General features: G+C 37.5%; 1 protein-coding gene across 1 annotated transcript in view; it reads left to right on the top strand.

The window, feature by feature from the left end:
- KIAA2012 (KIAA2012 ortholog) overlaps positions 1-19692 on the top strand; it is a 193155-nt gene that overhangs the window by 89497 nt on the left and 83966 nt on the right. The window contains exon 12 of the mRNA XM_063429839.1: positions 10572-10643. Within this exon, the coding sequence (XP_063285909.1) occupies positions 10572-10643 (72 nt within the window). The remainder of the gene's footprint in view (positions 1-10571; positions 10644-19692) is intronic.

Here is a 19692-nt window from a genome sequence, read left to right as displayed (position 1 = left end):
ATGTGTTCCATTTATAGAACCTCCATCTCAATGGGTGGCCTTTAACAGCGTCTTGCAACAATGGAATCAAAACAAGCTTAACCCATTCTCTGTTATTCTTGTCCCAAACTCGGTCAAAGGAAACTTTTATGAATATTATTTTTCCTTATCAAAGAAATTATTTTACTTATTCATGTATTCTGCTCCATGGTTAGGCAATTATTATTATTATTATTATTATTATTGCCATTAATATAGCGCCAACAGATTCCGTAGCGTTTTACAATATTATGAGAGGGGATTTAACTATAAATGGACAATTACAATATAAACTTACAGGAACAATAGGTTGAAGAGGACCCTGCTCAATCGAGCTCACATTCTATAGGAATGTAATCTTTGCTGTTTCGCTGTTGTTCTTAGTGTTGCATTTTACTCTTTGATAGGCTAGCCAAAGTAATCACACAGAATGAGATTTCGGCATGTCACTGTTGGGCTCAGATAAACTGTAGTTCTCTTGGTTGTTAAGTCAATGCAAATAAGGCACTTCTGGCCATTACATTTGCCATTAATCCTAGGATTACTAGATTTAACTTCTAGTTAATAAAGGTAGCGGGGAGGTCTTTGATTCTAATGCAGCCCAGTAGTTAAAGGAGTAGTGTACGTACTATAATCACTACATGCCAATGTAGTACTTATGGTTCATTTAGGCTGTGTGCGTGCAAACCCTTGTTATTGGTCAAACTGTTAGGAAGTGGTTTGAGCTAAACAAAAGGCACTGGACAGCATTTGCTTGCCAGAATTGCTAATGCAAATGTTCCGCTTTCATAATAGCAGTATCAATTTGAGTTATTTTAATGCCTTTGATTGGATGTGAGTTAGCAACTGGCCCACTCAGCCAATGAGATCTCAAAAGATTTAACCGTCTATCTATTTATCTATCCATTTATTCAATAACAACTAACCCACTCAGCCAATGAGATCTCAATCTGTATGTCCTAAAAAACTGTTTTGTCAAGGTTTTCTGTAAATTAATCCCTTAAATTAGGAAATTGGAACACCACACTCTCTTTAGAACCAGGGTGCTAACCCGGATCCGAGGCAGGCCTAATGATATAACTGGTAAATAGAAAATGGTCCAGGCATACAAGGTTCAAAATATAAGCAGATTTACTAATCAAGCAGAAAAAGACCTCTTGAAAGATCGAAATGTTGCTGTACATTCTACCAATAAATCTGCTTATAATTTGAACTTTGAGCGTCTGAACTATTTTCCATCTACCAGTAGATTAACCCTTTGTCTTTTTAAACTGGAGTGAAATCAATTTAACCACTTTGGCTCCAAAGAGACTTTTGAAATCTCTTGTATTTTAAACAGTATTGTATCTTAACCCCTTAAGGACACATGACGTGTCACATGTCACGATTCCCTTTTATTCCAGAAGTTTGGTCCTTACGGGGTTAATATATAAAAGATTACGCTGAAGAGCCATATTCTGCCAGTTTTTCTCCCAATTTTTTAGCTATTCCATTCATTGGCTCCAGACTAAATCAATAACACACACAGGCCTGGCTCTAACCCTCTGGGACTGTCAGAAGGAAAAATAAACTTACAGACACGGGTCCCAAAAGAGAACAAAAGATACAAAACAAGGTACAATACAGACAGATGGTCAGCTTCAGTGCACGATATTGATATGTAGAACCGGAAAACCAGCATTACTTTATCTTATTTATTTATTGGGGGTGGCGAGTCTGTGAATCAATAAGCTTGTGGCTTGCTATTTTGTTTAACTCTTCTGACCCCTTCAGTGCCTGAAATAGTAAAGGCATCTGGTTGTTTTTTTGTTTTTGTTTTTTTTTTTTGCTGAATTGGAAACATTGAGAATCGACAAAGCAAAAACAAGAGTTTAAGAAACTGTCAAAAGTCGGCTTTTTTGGCCTAAAATGTCAAATGCACTTGACAATTCTCCACGATTCCGCTTTTAGTAAAAAGCCTCCAATTTGTGAATTTGATTTATGTATTTATTTGTTGACTTTTTCTAAACTGTGAATTTTGGTCTAAATTGCCAGTTTGATATCAATTCATCACAGTTAATTCTTTAGTGTATAAAGCCTGTAATGTTGTAACTGCACAAATTAGGGATGAAAGGGGTAAAACAAATCTTACACCCCAAAAATATTATACCCCACAAAACACAAGGGTATTTTAAAACACCAAAATGTTAGTTCGAAGTTAACTGGCAGAAGGTGAGGAAAAAGTAGCTGTAATTTATTTTTAATTAGCGGTACTTATAAGTTGCAAACAAATACCACTTTATTGTATGGTGGGTATATTCTAAACATAAAATATAGAAAAACGTATACCATTACATGATGAATATTCCAACAATTAGTACGATAATTCAGGCATACTGAAGGCGGCTCATTTATAGTGGCTGAGTCTAAGCAGATTTATAATGTAAAAGCTTGAAGGAGATAGACTGGTTTGCAACAGGCAATTCATTTTTTGAGAAATCAGATAGTAAAGGTGGTATATTGTGATTAAGTAATTGAAGCTTGCCGAGTTCTGCGTTATTGGAATATTGCCAAGCACACACAGCCAGCCTCAAGTGTGATGCAGAGGCTTTATTTTGCAGCTACATGAATGAGCATTTTGTAATGTCAAAATACAGCTTCTAAATCTGTTTAATGTAATCGTATCACCTCTCACAGCCTTTCAGTGGCTGTGATATAATGGCAGATTGGCGAGCCGCTCCGGTCATAACTGTCAATATCAACAAAGAACTGTATCGACAGAGACCGTCCGAGGAGACCAGGGGACTGGCCTAGCTCAGCATCTATATGCAAGTTAAATCCTAGTTGAATTTTTGTTTTGTTTTTCATTTATTGAATTGTTTATTGAATTTTAAATAAGGAATGGTTGCCAGAGGAAATAGAGATAATTCTGCAAAACCAATATTACAGCATTTACAAAAACACTACAAACAAATAAAAAACTCAAACAAACATCTAGTGTAACACACCAATAGTGACAATTTGTTAGTAAATAGATAAATTACAACATAGTTGAAGATGGAGCTAATATAAAAGTGACAATGAAGGCACCATAACCTCTTCCCTGGATTTAAGAGGTTGTGATGCCTGAAGTCATTTTACTCATTGTTTAGCAGAGATGGTCTGTCCTCAGCAGCCTGAAATCCAGCCATTCTAGGGGTAGCAGGCAATGATTTGCTGCAAGTGTCAGCTGAGTTCTCACAGTCAATCTGTACCGCGATCACCGGTATGAATGTACTGGTATATAGCGGGAGGCAGAAGCGTAACTTTGCCTCTGCCGTATTGTCATTGGACGTATGGCTGCAGGTTGGTAGGGACTGATCATCTCTGCTAAACGGTGCGTAAATCACAGACAGACTCAAACATTTGACCAAATATATTATTATTATTATTATTATAATTGTCATTTATATAGCGCCAACAGATTCCGTAGCGCTTTACAATATTATGAGAGGGGATTTAACTATAAATAGGACAATTACAAGAAAACTTACAGGAACGATAGGTTGAAGAGGACCCTGCTCAATCGAGCTTACATTCTATAGGATGAAGGTAAGGATTTATTAATAAAACCCTTAAAGTATTTTTGTTCTCAAAATGTAATAAGATTTAATCAAGCATACCCCCACAAGTCGGTTCTTAGTGTAAATGATTACTTTAAAATAGCTGCATTATGTGTCTCTTTGTGCACAATTAATTCTGTGCCAGTTAAAATAGGTTTAGTTATACATTCCCCTAACATTTACAAGATACAGTCAGCCGTAACCCTCCACTTCCTATTAGAATTGTTATGTGAGTGACTTAATACAACAGGATGCATTTCTGACCAACTCTCCATGTATCCGTATTAGTTAAGAGCAGGTACCCTGGAGCCTTTGAATTGCAATTTTAAAGATATCCCCATCAACCTTCTCCAAAACCCATGCATCATTGTAGTGGCTACTGCTTTGAAAGCTAAAGCATGGAAATCTACCGCGATACCTAGTATTTCAGAAGTGGTTGTGATGATTAATTAGAGCCAGAGATTTAGAAAAAACAAAACTTAGACAGTATTTTGATTCTCCACTACTATAAAAAAATATCAATGTATTGTAAACATGTTTGATTGTTATTATTAACCCCCCCCCCCCCCCCTAAATGTTTTAATCTTATTAAAACATAGAATGCTATCCTAAAAACTTGCTGAGCATCATGGGGGATGTGCTTCAAAATCACATGGTATTCCAAGGTTTTTCTAAATTTCCGAAATTGTCTATCAGAATAAGAATGCAAGTGGCTACGTATTGTTACCTGGGACTTAACATTACTTTGTTATCAAAAGACAAAGATAACTAGAATGTGAATGACCATAAACTGTAACTGCTAATAAAAAAAAGTATAGAATGTAATAATCAGGGAGTATTTCTTGCCACAAATACCTTTATCAGGGCACAGGGCGAAACATGGAGCAGAGGTTATACCTGGAAACATTCTAACTTGGAATAACTTGGACTTATACACACGAATACATACACATACAATGATACACACTGACTCTTACACACACAGATAACACATATACATAAATAACACATACACACATAGACACACACAGAAAACACAGACCCATACAGTAACACACTGACAAACACTGACTTATCCACACAGATACATACACATACACTGACTTGTAAACAGACAGATACACACTGACTCACACACACACACAGATACATAAATGACACTTAGACACACAGAAAACATATATACAGATACACACAGATAACACATATACACACACAAATATATATATATATATATATATATATATATATATACAATAAACAATACACAAGATCCAGCGCACTCTCCTATCTACTAAACAGCAACTTCAATGTTGACAGATTTTATTAGATTTTAAAAGGTTTTATTTAAAAACACCTTATCTAGGCAAAAAAAATAATGGGGATTTAGTTACATTATATGATCATACATTGCATAAGCCTGTCACAACGTCAATGTACCCCATCTTTGGCAGGTCCTACTCTCACAGTCTAATGTCTGCTCTTATGAGATTAACCCACTTACTTGGGAAAAAAATTCCATCTGAGGCTCTCTGCAGTACAAGGCTAAATAGGGACCTGAGATGAGGCACCTGTGACAGGGAGGGGTGCAAAACCAAGGAGTTGGCTAGACTCCCAAATATATATATACCCCCCCATGTTCCATATATATATATATATATATATATATATATATATATATATATATATATATATATGCACACACACAGACATATACACACAAAGATCACAGTTTGCAGGCTTTTAGCCACCCCTTGCTTCAATACCTTTTTGGAGTAGAAGGGCGGCATCTCGCTGTGTCTGATGGGAGTCGGGTCCAGACTCCAGGCTCTTTATCCTCTCTGGTTCTTCCCTCTTTCGCTCTTCTGTGATGCTCGTTGGTAAGCTAGGTGGAAGTGTATTGTAGTCACTTCCTCCCAGTATCGCGCTGTTAAAGGGCCGCAGCACCTGACCAGGCCTCAGATCAAATGTGACCATCGGGTAGCTCTAAGTGCACGGGCCACCTGATGGGTCCCTTGAGCTTGCATGAGGTTGTTCCACCACTTTGAGGGCACCACATGCCCCTCCACCCTCTCCTGATTTGTGGGCCTGGGGCAGCCACACTGTCTGCCCCCACAGTAGTTATGCTACCTCTCAAAATCAAAACCCACAGGCGGTTGCATAAAATCCCACAGTGGGCTGCTTGCATACCCTGACATAGAGTACCATGTAAACCAGTTTATAAGTTGTATTGCTTGTAAACTAGTTTATGTTGTATAGTCCTATGTAAAATGATTTGTGTTATGTAAATCAGTTTACGTTGTGTACTGCTATGTAAACTTGTTTATGTATGAACCCCAGCTGTCCCGATATTGGTGGGATGGTTTTTTTCATTTTGCAAATATGGCATATTTTTTTTTTTTTAAATAGGCACTTTTCTAAATTAATCTGATTACACCCCCCTGGCTTTCAAGTAGTTTGGTTTGGTTAGCTTGTGGACATAAACTCAAGAGGCAGTAATTTCCCAGAGCACCTGTCTTGCAAAGACTTCTCATTGACCTGCAATGACTAGTCTGTGATTGGACAGCCACAGAAAGTCTGTGCCAGGTTAGAAGGGGAGGCCTTGCAAAGGCAGCAGACAAGAGATCTCCAGCTTTTGCAAGTTGCTTTTAGATGTACCCTGAATTAAAAAAAACACATAATTAAATCATGCAAGTTTTCATTTGGGGTATATCTGTTAAACATTGTTTTTTATTTATTCTGTATTTGGGCAGTGAAGTGTCCCTTTAATACTGGCCTACTGATGCCATTGTGGATAAGTGGCACCAGGCAACTGAGTCTAGCCAGCTCAGCACGAGCACTGATCATTATACATGCTTGCACTGTGCTAAAGGCACTAGGACCATGCATACCAAGCTCTCTGCATGGTCTACTTCGAGTGAGGTCAGCCGGGTGGCTGTCAATCAGCCTGGCATGTATTCACGCCAATTTTGAACCTTACTACCGTAGTGATGCAAGTGGTTTCACTGACACACTCCTTTAGGCCTGCCTGCCTGCCTACCCACCTCAGTCCTGATTTCATGCTTCCCAGTGTTAGGAGTTATGTCTTTGTGGTATTCTGCTGTGTGAACTGGCTTATATGGTATACTGCTGTGTGAACTAGTTTGTTTTATCCTGCTATGTGAACTGGTATATGTGGTGTACTCAGTAATTAACACCATAATTAGGATTTGTGGTGTATCTTCCTAAAAGAGATACATAGACCGTGCCTGCGAAATAATGTTTTTACATGTTTTTTTAGTTGTACATTTTGCCTTTATTTTATAATGTTTCCTCAATAGCCTTAAATCACATAAAACCCCCTGTTAAGATGTATATAATGTCAAGTCACAGTAAAATGCTTCTTTTTCATACAATCGTCATATTTTTAAATTTTCTATTCATTTCATATGGGTTTATTGTTGTCTGAAATAAGTGGAGAGCAATGTTACTGTGTGAGATCTCCTACAATATACAGTGACTACATTGTATTAAGAATCGTTCTAATTGAACCCAAAACGTGAGAAAGTGATCCCATTTGGCCTTGCCCTGAGCGACTACAGTAAATTGACAGTGGTTGTCGCTTCCGTGAGAACCAGACATTCTCTGTCAGTTGGTACAACTGATTCTTCTTGGGATCATTGAAAGGTTTTATGTGAGCTGTAAGAATCAGTGTAAGGTTATTATAATTGAAGCAAACAAGCTGTTTCTATACATACGCCCAATGAAGAAAAAATGCATATGTAAATGGATGCAAGTTTTCATTTGGGGTATATCCACTAAACAGTGGGTTTATTTAGTTTAAATCTGGGCAGTGAAGTGTCCCTTTAAGTACCATATAGTTGGGCAAAAATAACATGCAGACCACATGAAGTACTTGGGAACTCACAAAAAGCTTAACCAATAAAAGCAACTGTTAAACTTTGTAACCAAAACAAAACCTAAAATGTATATATTTCCTTAACTTTGAAAGGAACACTGCAAACACCATAACCACCTCAGTGGACTGTTATGGTTATGGTGCCAGGAGAGACCTTTGTAAGCAGTCAAACGTTTTTAGAACAGTTTGATGTCTTGCGTAGCGTCTGCTGGGCATCAGAAACTCTCTCCCAGAGATAATTTCGGCAGTGCAAGGGTTAGATCATTGGCTGAGAGTGATCATCTGATGCCGTCAGCCAATGTGTGCTTATCTTAGGAGAATTAAATGAAGCGAGAGAGAGAAGTCAGACAGTTCTAGAATGGTTTGACTCCTTTTAATGAGGGCGGCACCAGGGCAAACCGGGCACCATACCTATTACAGCGTGCTGAAGTGGTTATAGTTCTTGGAGTGTTGCTTTAATTTCATAACAACTACAGAAATCAAATTTCATAACAACTACAGAAATCAAATCATTTTTTTGGTATGTTTTCCCTCCTTGGAGGAGAGCAGGTAAATAAAAAACAACGGTCAGTAGAGATAGAGTACTGAATAAAGCAAAAGGGGAAAAAAGAATAAAAGAAAAAAAAAACAGTGGGAGGAAATAACAAATGAAAGCGCAAAGAAAGTAAGGCCTCACCATGAGTAAGAAAACAAGAAAGCGGACGAAGAGGGATGGCAGTACTTGTAACAAAGAGGCAAAGAGTGACAAGCGTAGGGTGAATTGGGAAGAAAATTACAGAAAAGATATTTGCTAAAAAGTTTAAAAGACGGATAGGGCCTTCTTTTGATACCTTAATATTTATAAAAATAATGATTTATATGATTAAAATATACTTAAAAAAATGGGGAAAATGAGAAAGGCACACTTTCTAAAATCTAAAAACTTTCAAAAATTTTATATACAGATATTTTATGTTTCATACCAGTCACCAAATTCAAAACAGATTCGATTTCGATTGATATCTGGATCTCGGTGGAGCAAGCAGGGATTTAACCCTCTGTTCACCAAGACACTCGGAATTTCTGTGCTGTGCTAAGGATATTAAAGCCCACTCTTTCTAGTAAGGCATAGAATGGCCCTTTCTTGGGATTTTTTTTTCCTGATCCATAAAATAAAAATGTGACTGCAACAAATTTGTTAACAACTCATCGGCAGCCGTTAACTTGTAGGTAAACCTCGAAGATGAGATTGTAATATCTCTTTGTCATGGTGGGATGTATTTCAAACCATTATCATTTCATTATATGTATCTGTCTGCCTTGATGGTGTGATACATTCTGTAAGATCGGCAAGATTATATTACTTTACATTCTAACCACAAATTGATCAACAATGTTCTGCTGTGGAAAAAAAATGTTTATGAACATCATGCTGTGACATGGATTTCAAAGCAGTTGAAAGTATAGTGCAACGCATAAGCCAGTATTTAGTGAATGTATATTTTTGAGAATATGAACCAGATTGGCATGTTTCTATTTATAACAAGTTACATCCTTATTAAAGGAACACTATAGGGTCAAGAACACAAATGTGTATTCCTGTCCCTATAGTGCTAAAACACTATTTAGCCCCCTATTCCCCCTTAAATAACTAGAAAACTCACCTTATATCCAGTGCAATGTGGGTCTGCTGGCGCTGGCTCCGCCTCTGATCTGCATCCTTGGCTGACATCATCAGAATTTATGATCTCAGCCAATAAGAATGCTTTCTCTGAAAAGGAAACTGGACCGAATAAGAGATGCCACCAGTGGCATTGTTAGGGAGGAGATTTAGGGCCAAGCCCTGGATATGTGTGGCCCTTAAAATACACATTTCTTCAGGCTGTCACCTTTCCAACAAAACCTAATGGAGGGAATGGGTAACTGCGTGTGGAGGGGTTGTCCACCCCAAGTAACAGTAAGTGGAAAGATGCTGACTGAATCTTGTTGGACTATTAATGTATTACTGGCATTTATAAAGCGTCAACATATTCCGCAGTGCTGAATATCTATAGCAGACTATCTATAGTAGTTCCTGGGTGTGGGTGTGCATAGTCAGGCAGCTTAAAACAGCTGTCAGTGGCTCACTTATTGTTACTCCCTCTACCATATTTAATTACCTTGGAAGCCTCTAGACATGTGTCATGCATTACAGTCAGTAGAGTCCCTCTAGCAGTGCCTGCATTTTGGGGGGGAGGAGATCGGAATTGTGGGTTATTAGTGACAATGATTAAACTCTACTGGAGACAGGGGCAATGGCTGACCTGGGACTCGGGAGTCAAAGGATTATAGAACGGTTTAAATTTTCACCCCATGGGGCCACAGGGTGCCACTCCCCACCTCCACCACAGCCTACAGAGAGACGGAAGCTCTCGGCCAATGAGCTAGCCCTCCACTGTAGGCCTTAGCTCAGGAAAACTAACAGAAGCACTTAAACTCCTGTCATCTTTCTTGTTTAGTTAGAGGATGGGGAGCAGTGCCTGGTGAACCCCCAGTTCTAAAACGATTTGACTACCTAAAAATGTATCCATCCTGCTAAAATATTTTTATAAATAAATACATTTGAGGAAGGTCCCCAGGATACACCTAGTGCCATAACCAGTACAGAATGCTATAGTGGTGTTTAGAGTGTCCCTTTAAATACATATAAACCAAACTTTAAATCTATAACATAAACATAAAGGTAAAAAAAAAAAAATAATTCTAATTTTTTTTTTTAATGGCTGTACTATTTTTTTTATTTTTCTTTTATAAGGCAGGCTATCTATAGTATTCCCTAGATATGACACAGTGAAATTCTAGAACTTAAAATATAAGGAAGAAATGCATATCTACAACCGAGACTAAATAACGCAGGTAATAGCTACTTTAATTCGCTTTTTTTTTTCCCTTCAAAAATACTTTAATCTCAGACCCACTTTAACTGTATACTATTCTAGACAGGAGATGTATGACAGCTGATGGCATGTAATCAGTGCTATAGGAATGATGTCAGTGCCATGTAGGGTTAATTGAGACCTTGCTCAGCCATTAATGCTTATCTGTGTTGCTCTTAGATTGCTCTCCACTGGAACCCACAGGTCAGGATAATGAACAATGGCCTTACAATCAGCAGAACTCAGAGCAAGGTAAGAGACTGTACAGTGAGATCATTACTGAGTATCAGAACTAGGTTTCAGTCACTGATATCTGATAGGACATGAATTGTGAAACATATTGTTTTCAAACGAGATTGGTTCCATACTAAGATATGTAATCACAACAAAGTAATAACAACAGCCACACAGTTACTGTGTAGCACACAGAATAAATCATTTAAATATTCAAACACACTACTTAAAATGTATGCAAGCATCTGTATCTACTATACCAGTGGTTCCTAACCCAGGATTCATGGTGTACCAACAACCCAAATATTGCTTCATGGTGTACCAACAACCCAAATATTGCTAGTATATTCAGTGGTAAAAAAAAGTATTTCTTAAACTTACTTCTAATCTTCCTTACCTCCAACCAATTGATGCTACCTCATTCTATCTAACCTTTCTCCTGAAATTGGCATCCGTTTGTAAAGTATCAGGTCAACCCAATCCATCTTCCTTTGCTTGCTTGGTTATACACCAGTAGCAGCGTGCATTCAGAATATCTTATTATGGATTAGATATTGAGTCGGAGTCCTGCTCTGAACATTCTCATTTTTAGTTTTCTTTTTATGAAAATAAGGTCTTCTGAACTGAATGCATTATTTTTTGGCGATAGGATACTATTAATCTACTTTGTGCATCCATCAGAGTCAGAAAGCAAACAAAATCTGCAGGAATTTTTTTTCTTTTTTATTAAGAAAATCCTTCTGTCTTTAGAGAACATAAATCATACCACTGTTTTGTACAGACAAAAATGTTAGTGTTACTGGGGAGGATTTAAGTAGCATTCTAAGTACCAACTGAACAAGGCAATTTGTATTTGTTTAAGTATATCAAGGATGCTGTGAGTTGTTTTGGGTATATTTTGTATTGGTTCCCCCCCCCCCCATCCCCCACCCCCCGTCCCTCCAATTTAAAAAGGCCTTAAAAATAAAGAACGGGCTATACATTTGTCACTGCGTAGTTAATGAAACATTTCTGCATTAGGAATACAAGCCTGTATCCTTTTTCAGATTACAAACCTGTATTCCTAACGCTATGGTGCATTTTCCCATAGTTATATACAGTTTCCCTCCTGTGTGCACTAATAACGATAAAATGTAAGTTTTACCTATCTTTTTCCAGTGCTGCGCACATTCACGTTTCCCCATAAGAAAGCATTGAACTCATGGGTTTCTGCATCACATCACTGCATTTTACTCGTTGGCTACAGTGGAAGAAGCTCTAGTGGGTGTCAGTATGAGAGCCCCTAAAGGTCGATTTAACCCTGCTATTTAAACATTGCATGTATCTTAAAGGGACACTCCAGGCACCCAGAACACTTCTGCCCATTAGAGTGATTTGGGTGCCAACTCCCACTACTCTTAACCCTGCAAGTGTAATTATTGCAGTTTTTTATAAACTGCAATAATTACCTTGCAGGGTTAACTCCTCCTCTAGTGGCTGTCTACTAGACAGCCACTAGAGGGCACTTCCGTGTCCTTAGCACAGGAAATCTGTGCTAGAGCGTCACTGGACGTTCTCACGCTATGTGAGGACCTCCAGCGTCGCTCATGCGCATTAGGTCTCCCTGGCCGGTGGGCGGGATCAGTCTCGCCAACTGGCCGACGCAATCACAGGGAGGAGCGGCGGCGGAGGAAGAAGCAGCGTGGGATATGTCGCTGCCTCTGGTAAGTTACTGAAGGGGTTTTCACCCCTTCAGCAACCGGGGTTGGGGGGTGGGAGGGAGAGGGGACCTGTAGTGCCAGGAAAATGGATTGTTTTCCTGGCACTGGAGTTTCCCTTTAAAACCCCAAATGCTTTACATTGCAGGGTTAAACATTGCAGGGTTTTAATAAAAAAAAAAAAAAAAGAAGGTGCAATAAAGACAAAAAAACTCTCAATACAGGAATATTTTATTATGTAATAAGATTTTTTTTTTTTATTAATTCCTTTTTGTTGCTGTACATTGATCATCACAGTTCTGTTATATATAGGAAAACCACGTTATGTTTGCCCAGGGATCAAAACATTTCAGGGAAAGGGTTAAAATGTTCAAAAACTATAGCGTGACCAGGGGAAGAAGGGAGTTCTTGGGAGCAGGATTGCTTTCAACTAGTGTGCGTGCCCTGTCAGGCCTGAATCAAGTGGTTTGTTATGGTCCTATGTGGCTGTAACAGTGCGGAACTAAATTTAAAAAAAACTCAAAATTCCACTGCATGTCTGGAAACAATAAGGCAGATGGTCAACTCTGACATCACAGATCAGTGTTTTCATCTCTGTGATTTTAGGACAGATTTTCACCCCATGTTGAAGTGATTAAGTCCCAGCTTTCTAGCAATAACTAATTGACCCCTGTGCATTTTTTTTTAAATAATGTGCTTTACCCTGTGTGTGCTAATGTTGTGTGTGTAATATAGTGCTTTGGAAATTGAAGGCTAAAATATAAGTAAATCCATCAGCTAGGTGTGCCACTTGGGTTCAGAGATCAGTTTCCTGCAATATTCATAAATAGCCAAATGTAACCACCTATGGAATGGAACAAGCGTAGGGGGGCTCCTTTGGCACACTATAGACCAATGACATGCCAAGCAGGTCATGATGTAAAGGGATTTAAGCCTTAAGGTGTTAACATGAAGTCTGGAATTTTTCATGTATCCTCCCTTGTCCGTTTCTCTCATTCCGTTAAACGATGCTGGACATCCTAACACTTTCAATGAGGACGTTTGGCGTTTCGAAAAAATTAGGAAGGCCTAATGCGTGTACAGCGCTCACCATCAGTATCCTGATGCTCCCCTTAATGTAAGCAGTTAAAGGGTTTGCTAATATTTTGACAATCTACCTGGGATAGGCAAGCGATGGTCACTCCATCTGTTAAGAGATGCCATGCCAGTTGGTCGTTCTTAGCCAATGAGCTAAGCTCTGCACTGCCGGGCTTACTTTAATGCAGAGAGTTTACGGTCTCATGGAATAGGTGCAGAGTGTCCACCAGACCCCAGACAATTTGTCAAAGCAAAATAATTTTGATTACTTATATGTGGGACAGGGCAAACCTAGCACCATAACCATTACAGTGCGCTGTAGTGGTTGTGGTGCTTTGCCTGTTCCTTTAAATCCGTACAACAATTCATATTATATTTTAGGCCTAAACAAAGGTTTTTTAAACTCCTAAATGGCAGATATTGATTTATACACAAAAACTGCTCATTAACCTAAAGTTGTTTTGGTGATTATAGTGTGCCGTTAAATTTGTTATTTCAGTTTTCCTTCTCCTCACTGGCCTCAGTGGCCTGATATAATGAATAGTGTTATATTTGAAAACGGATTTGCCAAATTCAGGCTTAAATTGCCAAGCTTATGACCACAATTATGCAGTTGGGGATTTCAATTAACCTTTATTCATTGTGTGATGAATAAACCTTTATGTGTATATTTTTCGAGTAATTACTAGACCTGGATTTGTTAGAATTGACAAATTTAATTTTTTTCATCTTACTCAGCTCAGGGTTTTTTTTTCATTAAAGGGATTCTCCAGTGCCCCTCTACCTCCCACCCCCCCATCCCAAGTTGCTGAAGGGGTTAAAGCCCCTTCAGTGACTTACGGGAGTCCAGCACCGATGTCCCTCGGCGCTGGGTCAGGCTCCACCTACGCTCCTCCTCCGCCAATGTCAGCCGTGGGGGAGACCTACTGCACATGTGCAGCCATCGGCGGGGGAGACCTAATGCGCGTGCACGGCAATGGCCACGCACGCGCATTAGACCTCCCCATAGGAAAGCATTGAATAATGCTTTCAATGCTTTCCTATGGGGATTTCGGCGACGCTAGAGATCCTCACATAGCGTGAGGACGTCCAGCGTTGTTTTAAACCACTTTTCGTGTTCTATGAACACGGAAGTCTCCGCTAGTGGATGTCTGGTAGACAGCCACTAGAGGAGGAGTTAACCCTGCAAGGTAATTATAGCAGTTTATAAAAAACTGCAATAATTACACTTGCAGGGTTAAGGGTAGTGGGAGTTGGCACCCAGACCACTCCAATAAGCAGAAGTGGTCTGGGTGCCTGGAGTGTCCCTTTAAATTGTCAGGAATTTAGAAAGAAATTACAAATTTGAAGTCAAAATGACCAAACTGTAAGAATGTCCAAACCATGATTCTTCAGCTCTGCCATGTTATCCTAACACGTGCAATTCTCTGGTAAATTCCTGACAATCCACAGTTTAGTGAACAAACCCTAAAATATCATGCACACTTTGTCTGTTTCTGTGTTTGTTGTACGAACATTTGTTCATGTCTGTGTTTTTCCAGTTTAGTATTCGTCTAAACTGGGATTTGTGTGTTCTCTTGCTCTTATATTTTAACTTATACCCTGCTTACCCTCAATCTCTCTTTGTCCAGCTTCCGCAGCCTGCCCTTACTTCTAGTTTCTATGAATATCAGAAATATGCTAAATTATGGCCTTTGATGTTTCCCACGCACCTTGTCCACATCCATTAGTGTTTAGCAGAACAAGAAGCAGAGTTAATATGGGTCATATTCCTCGGCCTGAGGTAAAGAAAAACAACTTTCTGAGACTCCATTAGCAGCCTCATATCTGTGTGGCGTCTGTTTTCTCATTGTGGTAAACCAACTCTCTGACTTGCCCACACTCCTTGCGCGGTTTAAACTAGGTGATTGTGCTACAACCTGGTCCAGTGCAGGTTCTGGTAATTTGACAAAAGGCATATAACTATGTGACCTTTCCAGAAAACGTTACAATACATGGAGGAAAGGTTTAAAAATGCACCATCCTGCTTTTTTTTTTTTTTCGTGGTCTGTTCTCGAAATGGCGGGCTCCATCTGTTTACTATTAACACACTCCATGCTGTTTTTTTGTTTTAGTTGTGGTAGCTTTTAAGAGGCTAACAGATCGGCGGTGTGTGATTTTGGGCGTTTTGTTTTTCTTTGTTTATGTTTTTTGATATAGCAGCTGCAGAATTTGGAGAACTTCAACTTCAGATATGACAGATAATATATATATATTCCAAGTACAGATATGTTTTATTTAAAAAAATAATACAAAAGTATTTGTGTAACGAGGGGGTAATCATTGCTATGCAAACACAATTTATAGAATTTTGGACCATTCCAAACAGAAAGTCTGTGACTTGGAAGTTCAGGATAGAGACACAGGTTGTTGACTTAAGTAAGAACAGTTGGGAATTCAAAGATAATTCAAACTGAATTTTGAATTTAAGGCCAAAATAGCCAACACAGATAAATTATGCAGATCGCATGTACTTTCCATTGGGCGATTCTTGCCTTAAATTTGAATTTGCTTTAACCCCTTAAGGACACATGACGTGTGAGACACGTCATGATTCCCTTTTATTCCAGAAGTTTGGTCCTTAAGGGGTTAAATTCCAACAATTCTTAATTTAGTAAATGATCGGGACTGAGTGTCTGTTTCTTGCCAGAACTGGAAAAAAACTCTGGACAAGTGGTTCATTTGCCCTCTACTTTCTATGCCATAACCCCTAGGTGAAACTTTGTTCTTCCCCTGGGGTAAGATTTCAGAATACTGTGGAAAATGTTGGAAATGTATATATGTTGGTGTTAACCATATTTATAATATCATTCTTTAGGTTTAATACTTTTTTATTGGGATAACTTCCTTTTTTTTTTTTTTACAGTACAATGACATAAAAAAAAAAAAAAAAAAAAAAAAAAATCAAAAACAAAACATTCATAAATATGCATATATCACTACATACATATACATTCGCCTACGTATATTAATGATACGATGTGGGTAGCTCCCTGTTGAGTGACCTACCCAGATGGTATCATCACATATCCTAACAAACATTTAACAATACCTGGATAGAGCAGGGAATAACAAGCATGGGTCAATTAACCAAGATGAGCTTCCATGTTAGATACCACATTATTAGAGTAATAAATCTATTATCTATCGTTATTAAAGTATCCGGCACTTTTTTTTTTTTTTTTTTTTTTTCATTTTGAGCCAGACTACCAAATGAAACTTTGTATAAGTACATTGCTTTGTAAGTACATTTTTTTTTTTTCAGCTGATATCAGTATAGTTAATATTAAACAATTTTTAATAGAAAGAGAGAGAGGGTCAAATCAACTAAAACAGTCTCTAATTTTAAGTATCAAATTATCTAGATGATGTATATACTTCCTGTTGTTGTTAGAATATGCAACTCCTCTTTCCATTTCTAGTTGGTGCAATAATTGTACTATAAACTGTCTGCTGTCAGGTATGTGGGTTTGTTTCCAAGTTCTTGCAATTAATATCTTTGTTGCAATAAAAGAGTGAATAATTAATATTAAATGAACTCTTGGGAGTCTATCACATTTAAGGTGTAATAAGCCTACTTGTGGGCATTTTTTAACTTTGATATTAAAAAACTCAAAAAAACTGTATGTTTGGTCCCACAAGTTAGAAATTAATGGGCAGGTCCACCATATGTGTAGCATATCGCCTTCATGCTTATGGCATCTCCAACATAAAGAAGAATTAGATATAGATATTTTAGCTAATCTTGTTGGTACTAAATACCACCTATGATAGACTTTAAAAAAAGTTTCTATTAGGTTTAAACAATGTATATGTTTTCTCAATATTTTCATAGGAGTGCACCAATCGTAATCAGTCAATACTATATTGAGATCTTTCTCCCATTGTTTTTTAGCAGTAGGAAGAATATCCGAATAAGTTTGTCTGATCAGATCTATAGCCATGGAGCAAATCGATTTTGTTGTTTGTTTCTCAAAAATCTTATATACCAAATTATTCAAGCCACTATCTCTTCTTAATAGAGATTCATTTATAAATCCTCTAACTCTTAGATAAGTAAAAATCTCTGTATCAGACAGATTTAGACTGGATTTAAGATCCTTAAACGGCAATAAGCTTCTATTTTGGAGAAGGTCTCTGACCCATATCTCCCGTTCTCCTCTCCACTTGGAGAGACTTATGTCAGGGATAATCCTTTCGATGACCCTTATGTTTGCTCCCTCGATTATCTTTGTGGATATCTTGAGTAATTTTTTGATTCGCTGCCATTCTCCGATCAAATTAGAAACGACCATAGAATTGGTCTGCATTAAATGTATATTATAATTAGTTTTATCATCCCAAATCATAAGTGATAGATCTTTCTCTTTTATCCTTGTTGATTCTATCTGATACCAGGGTTGTCTCCTTGAGTCAGAGCTGTAGAACTTATGTATATGTGAAATTATGTTAGCGCTGTATATATCTTTAATTAGTGGGAGGGCCATTCCTCCTTGATTAATTTTTTTTGTTAAAACTTGTGATTTTATTCTTGGTGATTTCCCTTTCCAAATAAAATTAGAAAAGGAATGTTGGAGCATATCCAACCATGGTTTTGGGACTTTCAATGGAATCATATTAAACAAATAGGTCCATTTGGGGATAACATAAGCTTTTATTGTGTTGACTCTTCCCCACCATGAAATTTCCAGAGGACGCCATTCCCTTAAAATTTTGTTGGTATTTTTAAGTAATTTTAGAAAATTGCATTCTAATATGTTCTGAGGATTCGCCGTTACCATAATTCCCAAATATTGGAACTCTTTTTTTGTCCAGTGAAAATTATATTTTTCGTGGAGATATGCTAAGGTACACAAGTCTATATTAATTGTTAAAGCTGTGGTTTTATGGAGATTTATCTTATAATTAGATACATCCTCGTAGTTCTTAATCTCTTTCATTAAATTACCAAGAGATATCTTCGGATCTGTTATTGAAATTAATACATCATCTGCGTATAGGCATATCTTTGCTTCTACTTCATCAATTATCACACCTCTTATTCCCTTATTTTCTCTGATAGCAGTAGCTAACGGTTCAATTGAGAGAACGTATAACAGGGGAGACAATGGGCACCCCTGTCTCGTTCCATTGTTTATATCAAACCATTCAGAGCATATATCATATCCTATTATTCTCGCAGAAGGACCCTTGTATAGAGCCTTAATCGCATGTGCAATCCAGCCCTCAAAACCGAATGCACTTAGAACTCCGTTCATATATCCCCATCCGACCCTGTCGAAAGCCTTCTCTGCATCAATCGACAGGGTCAGAAGGGGCGTCTCCGTCAAATGAGCGTATTCAAACAAGTCGATGATTCTCCTAGAATTATCGCTCGCATGACGACCTCTGACAAACCCTATTTGATCTATATGTATCAAATCGGGAAGTATTAAATTGATTCTATTAGCCAGTATGGCAGCATATAATTTGATATCTATATTTATTAGAGAAATAGGCCTGTAGTTTGTTATTTCTGTTGGTGATTTATTTGGCTTCAAGATAGGTTTTATGTTGGCTCTCAATAGTTCTTGAGTTATTTTACCAGATGAGGCAGCCTCATTAAACATTGCCGTCATATTAGGACTTATAGTTTTTTTAAATAATTTAAAGAATAAATTTGAAAATCCATCCGGACCCGGAGCTTTTGATAATTGTAGATTATTTATAGCTTCCTCTACTTCCATCTGGGATATTTTTTGATTTAATTTTTCTTTTTGAGCTAATGTAATTTTTGGAATTTTTATTTTATTTAAATATTTTTCTATTGCTTGTTCTGTAGATATATATTGAAGATTGTATAATTTTTCATAATATTTCCTAAATGAATCGCCTATATCTTCCGGAGACAGCAAAACTTTCCCACCATCAACAATTTTATAAATCTTATTGTCCATTTTGTTTTTTTTAAGACGATCTGTCAGTAATTTATCTATTTTATTACTTCGATAATAAAATTTAATTTTAAGTCTTTTCAAATTAAATTCTATTCTTTCAAGAATCTTTTGATTTATCATATTTTTATATTTTTTTATCTGAGTTATTGTATCTTGAGAAAAATTTTTATTATTTTGAGCTTGTAATTTGTATAATTGTAGATAAAGTTCAGATATTGGGGCCCCTCTGATTTTTTTTTCATAGCTGGCAAGCTTTATAAAATAACCTCTGGTGACTGCTTTATATGTACACCATACATTTTGATTAGATGTTGTTTC

Source organism: Pelobates fuscus, chromosome 8 (genome assembly GCF_036172605.1).
Source record: "Pelobates fuscus isolate aPelFus1 chromosome 8, aPelFus1.pri, whole genome shotgun sequence".
NCBI classification, from domain to species: domain Eukaryota; kingdom Metazoa; phylum Chordata; class Amphibia; order Anura; family Pelobatidae; genus Pelobates; species Pelobates fuscus.
The sequence above is the reverse complement of the archived record's forward strand: the minus strand, read 5'-3'. Positions and strand labels throughout refer to the sequence as shown.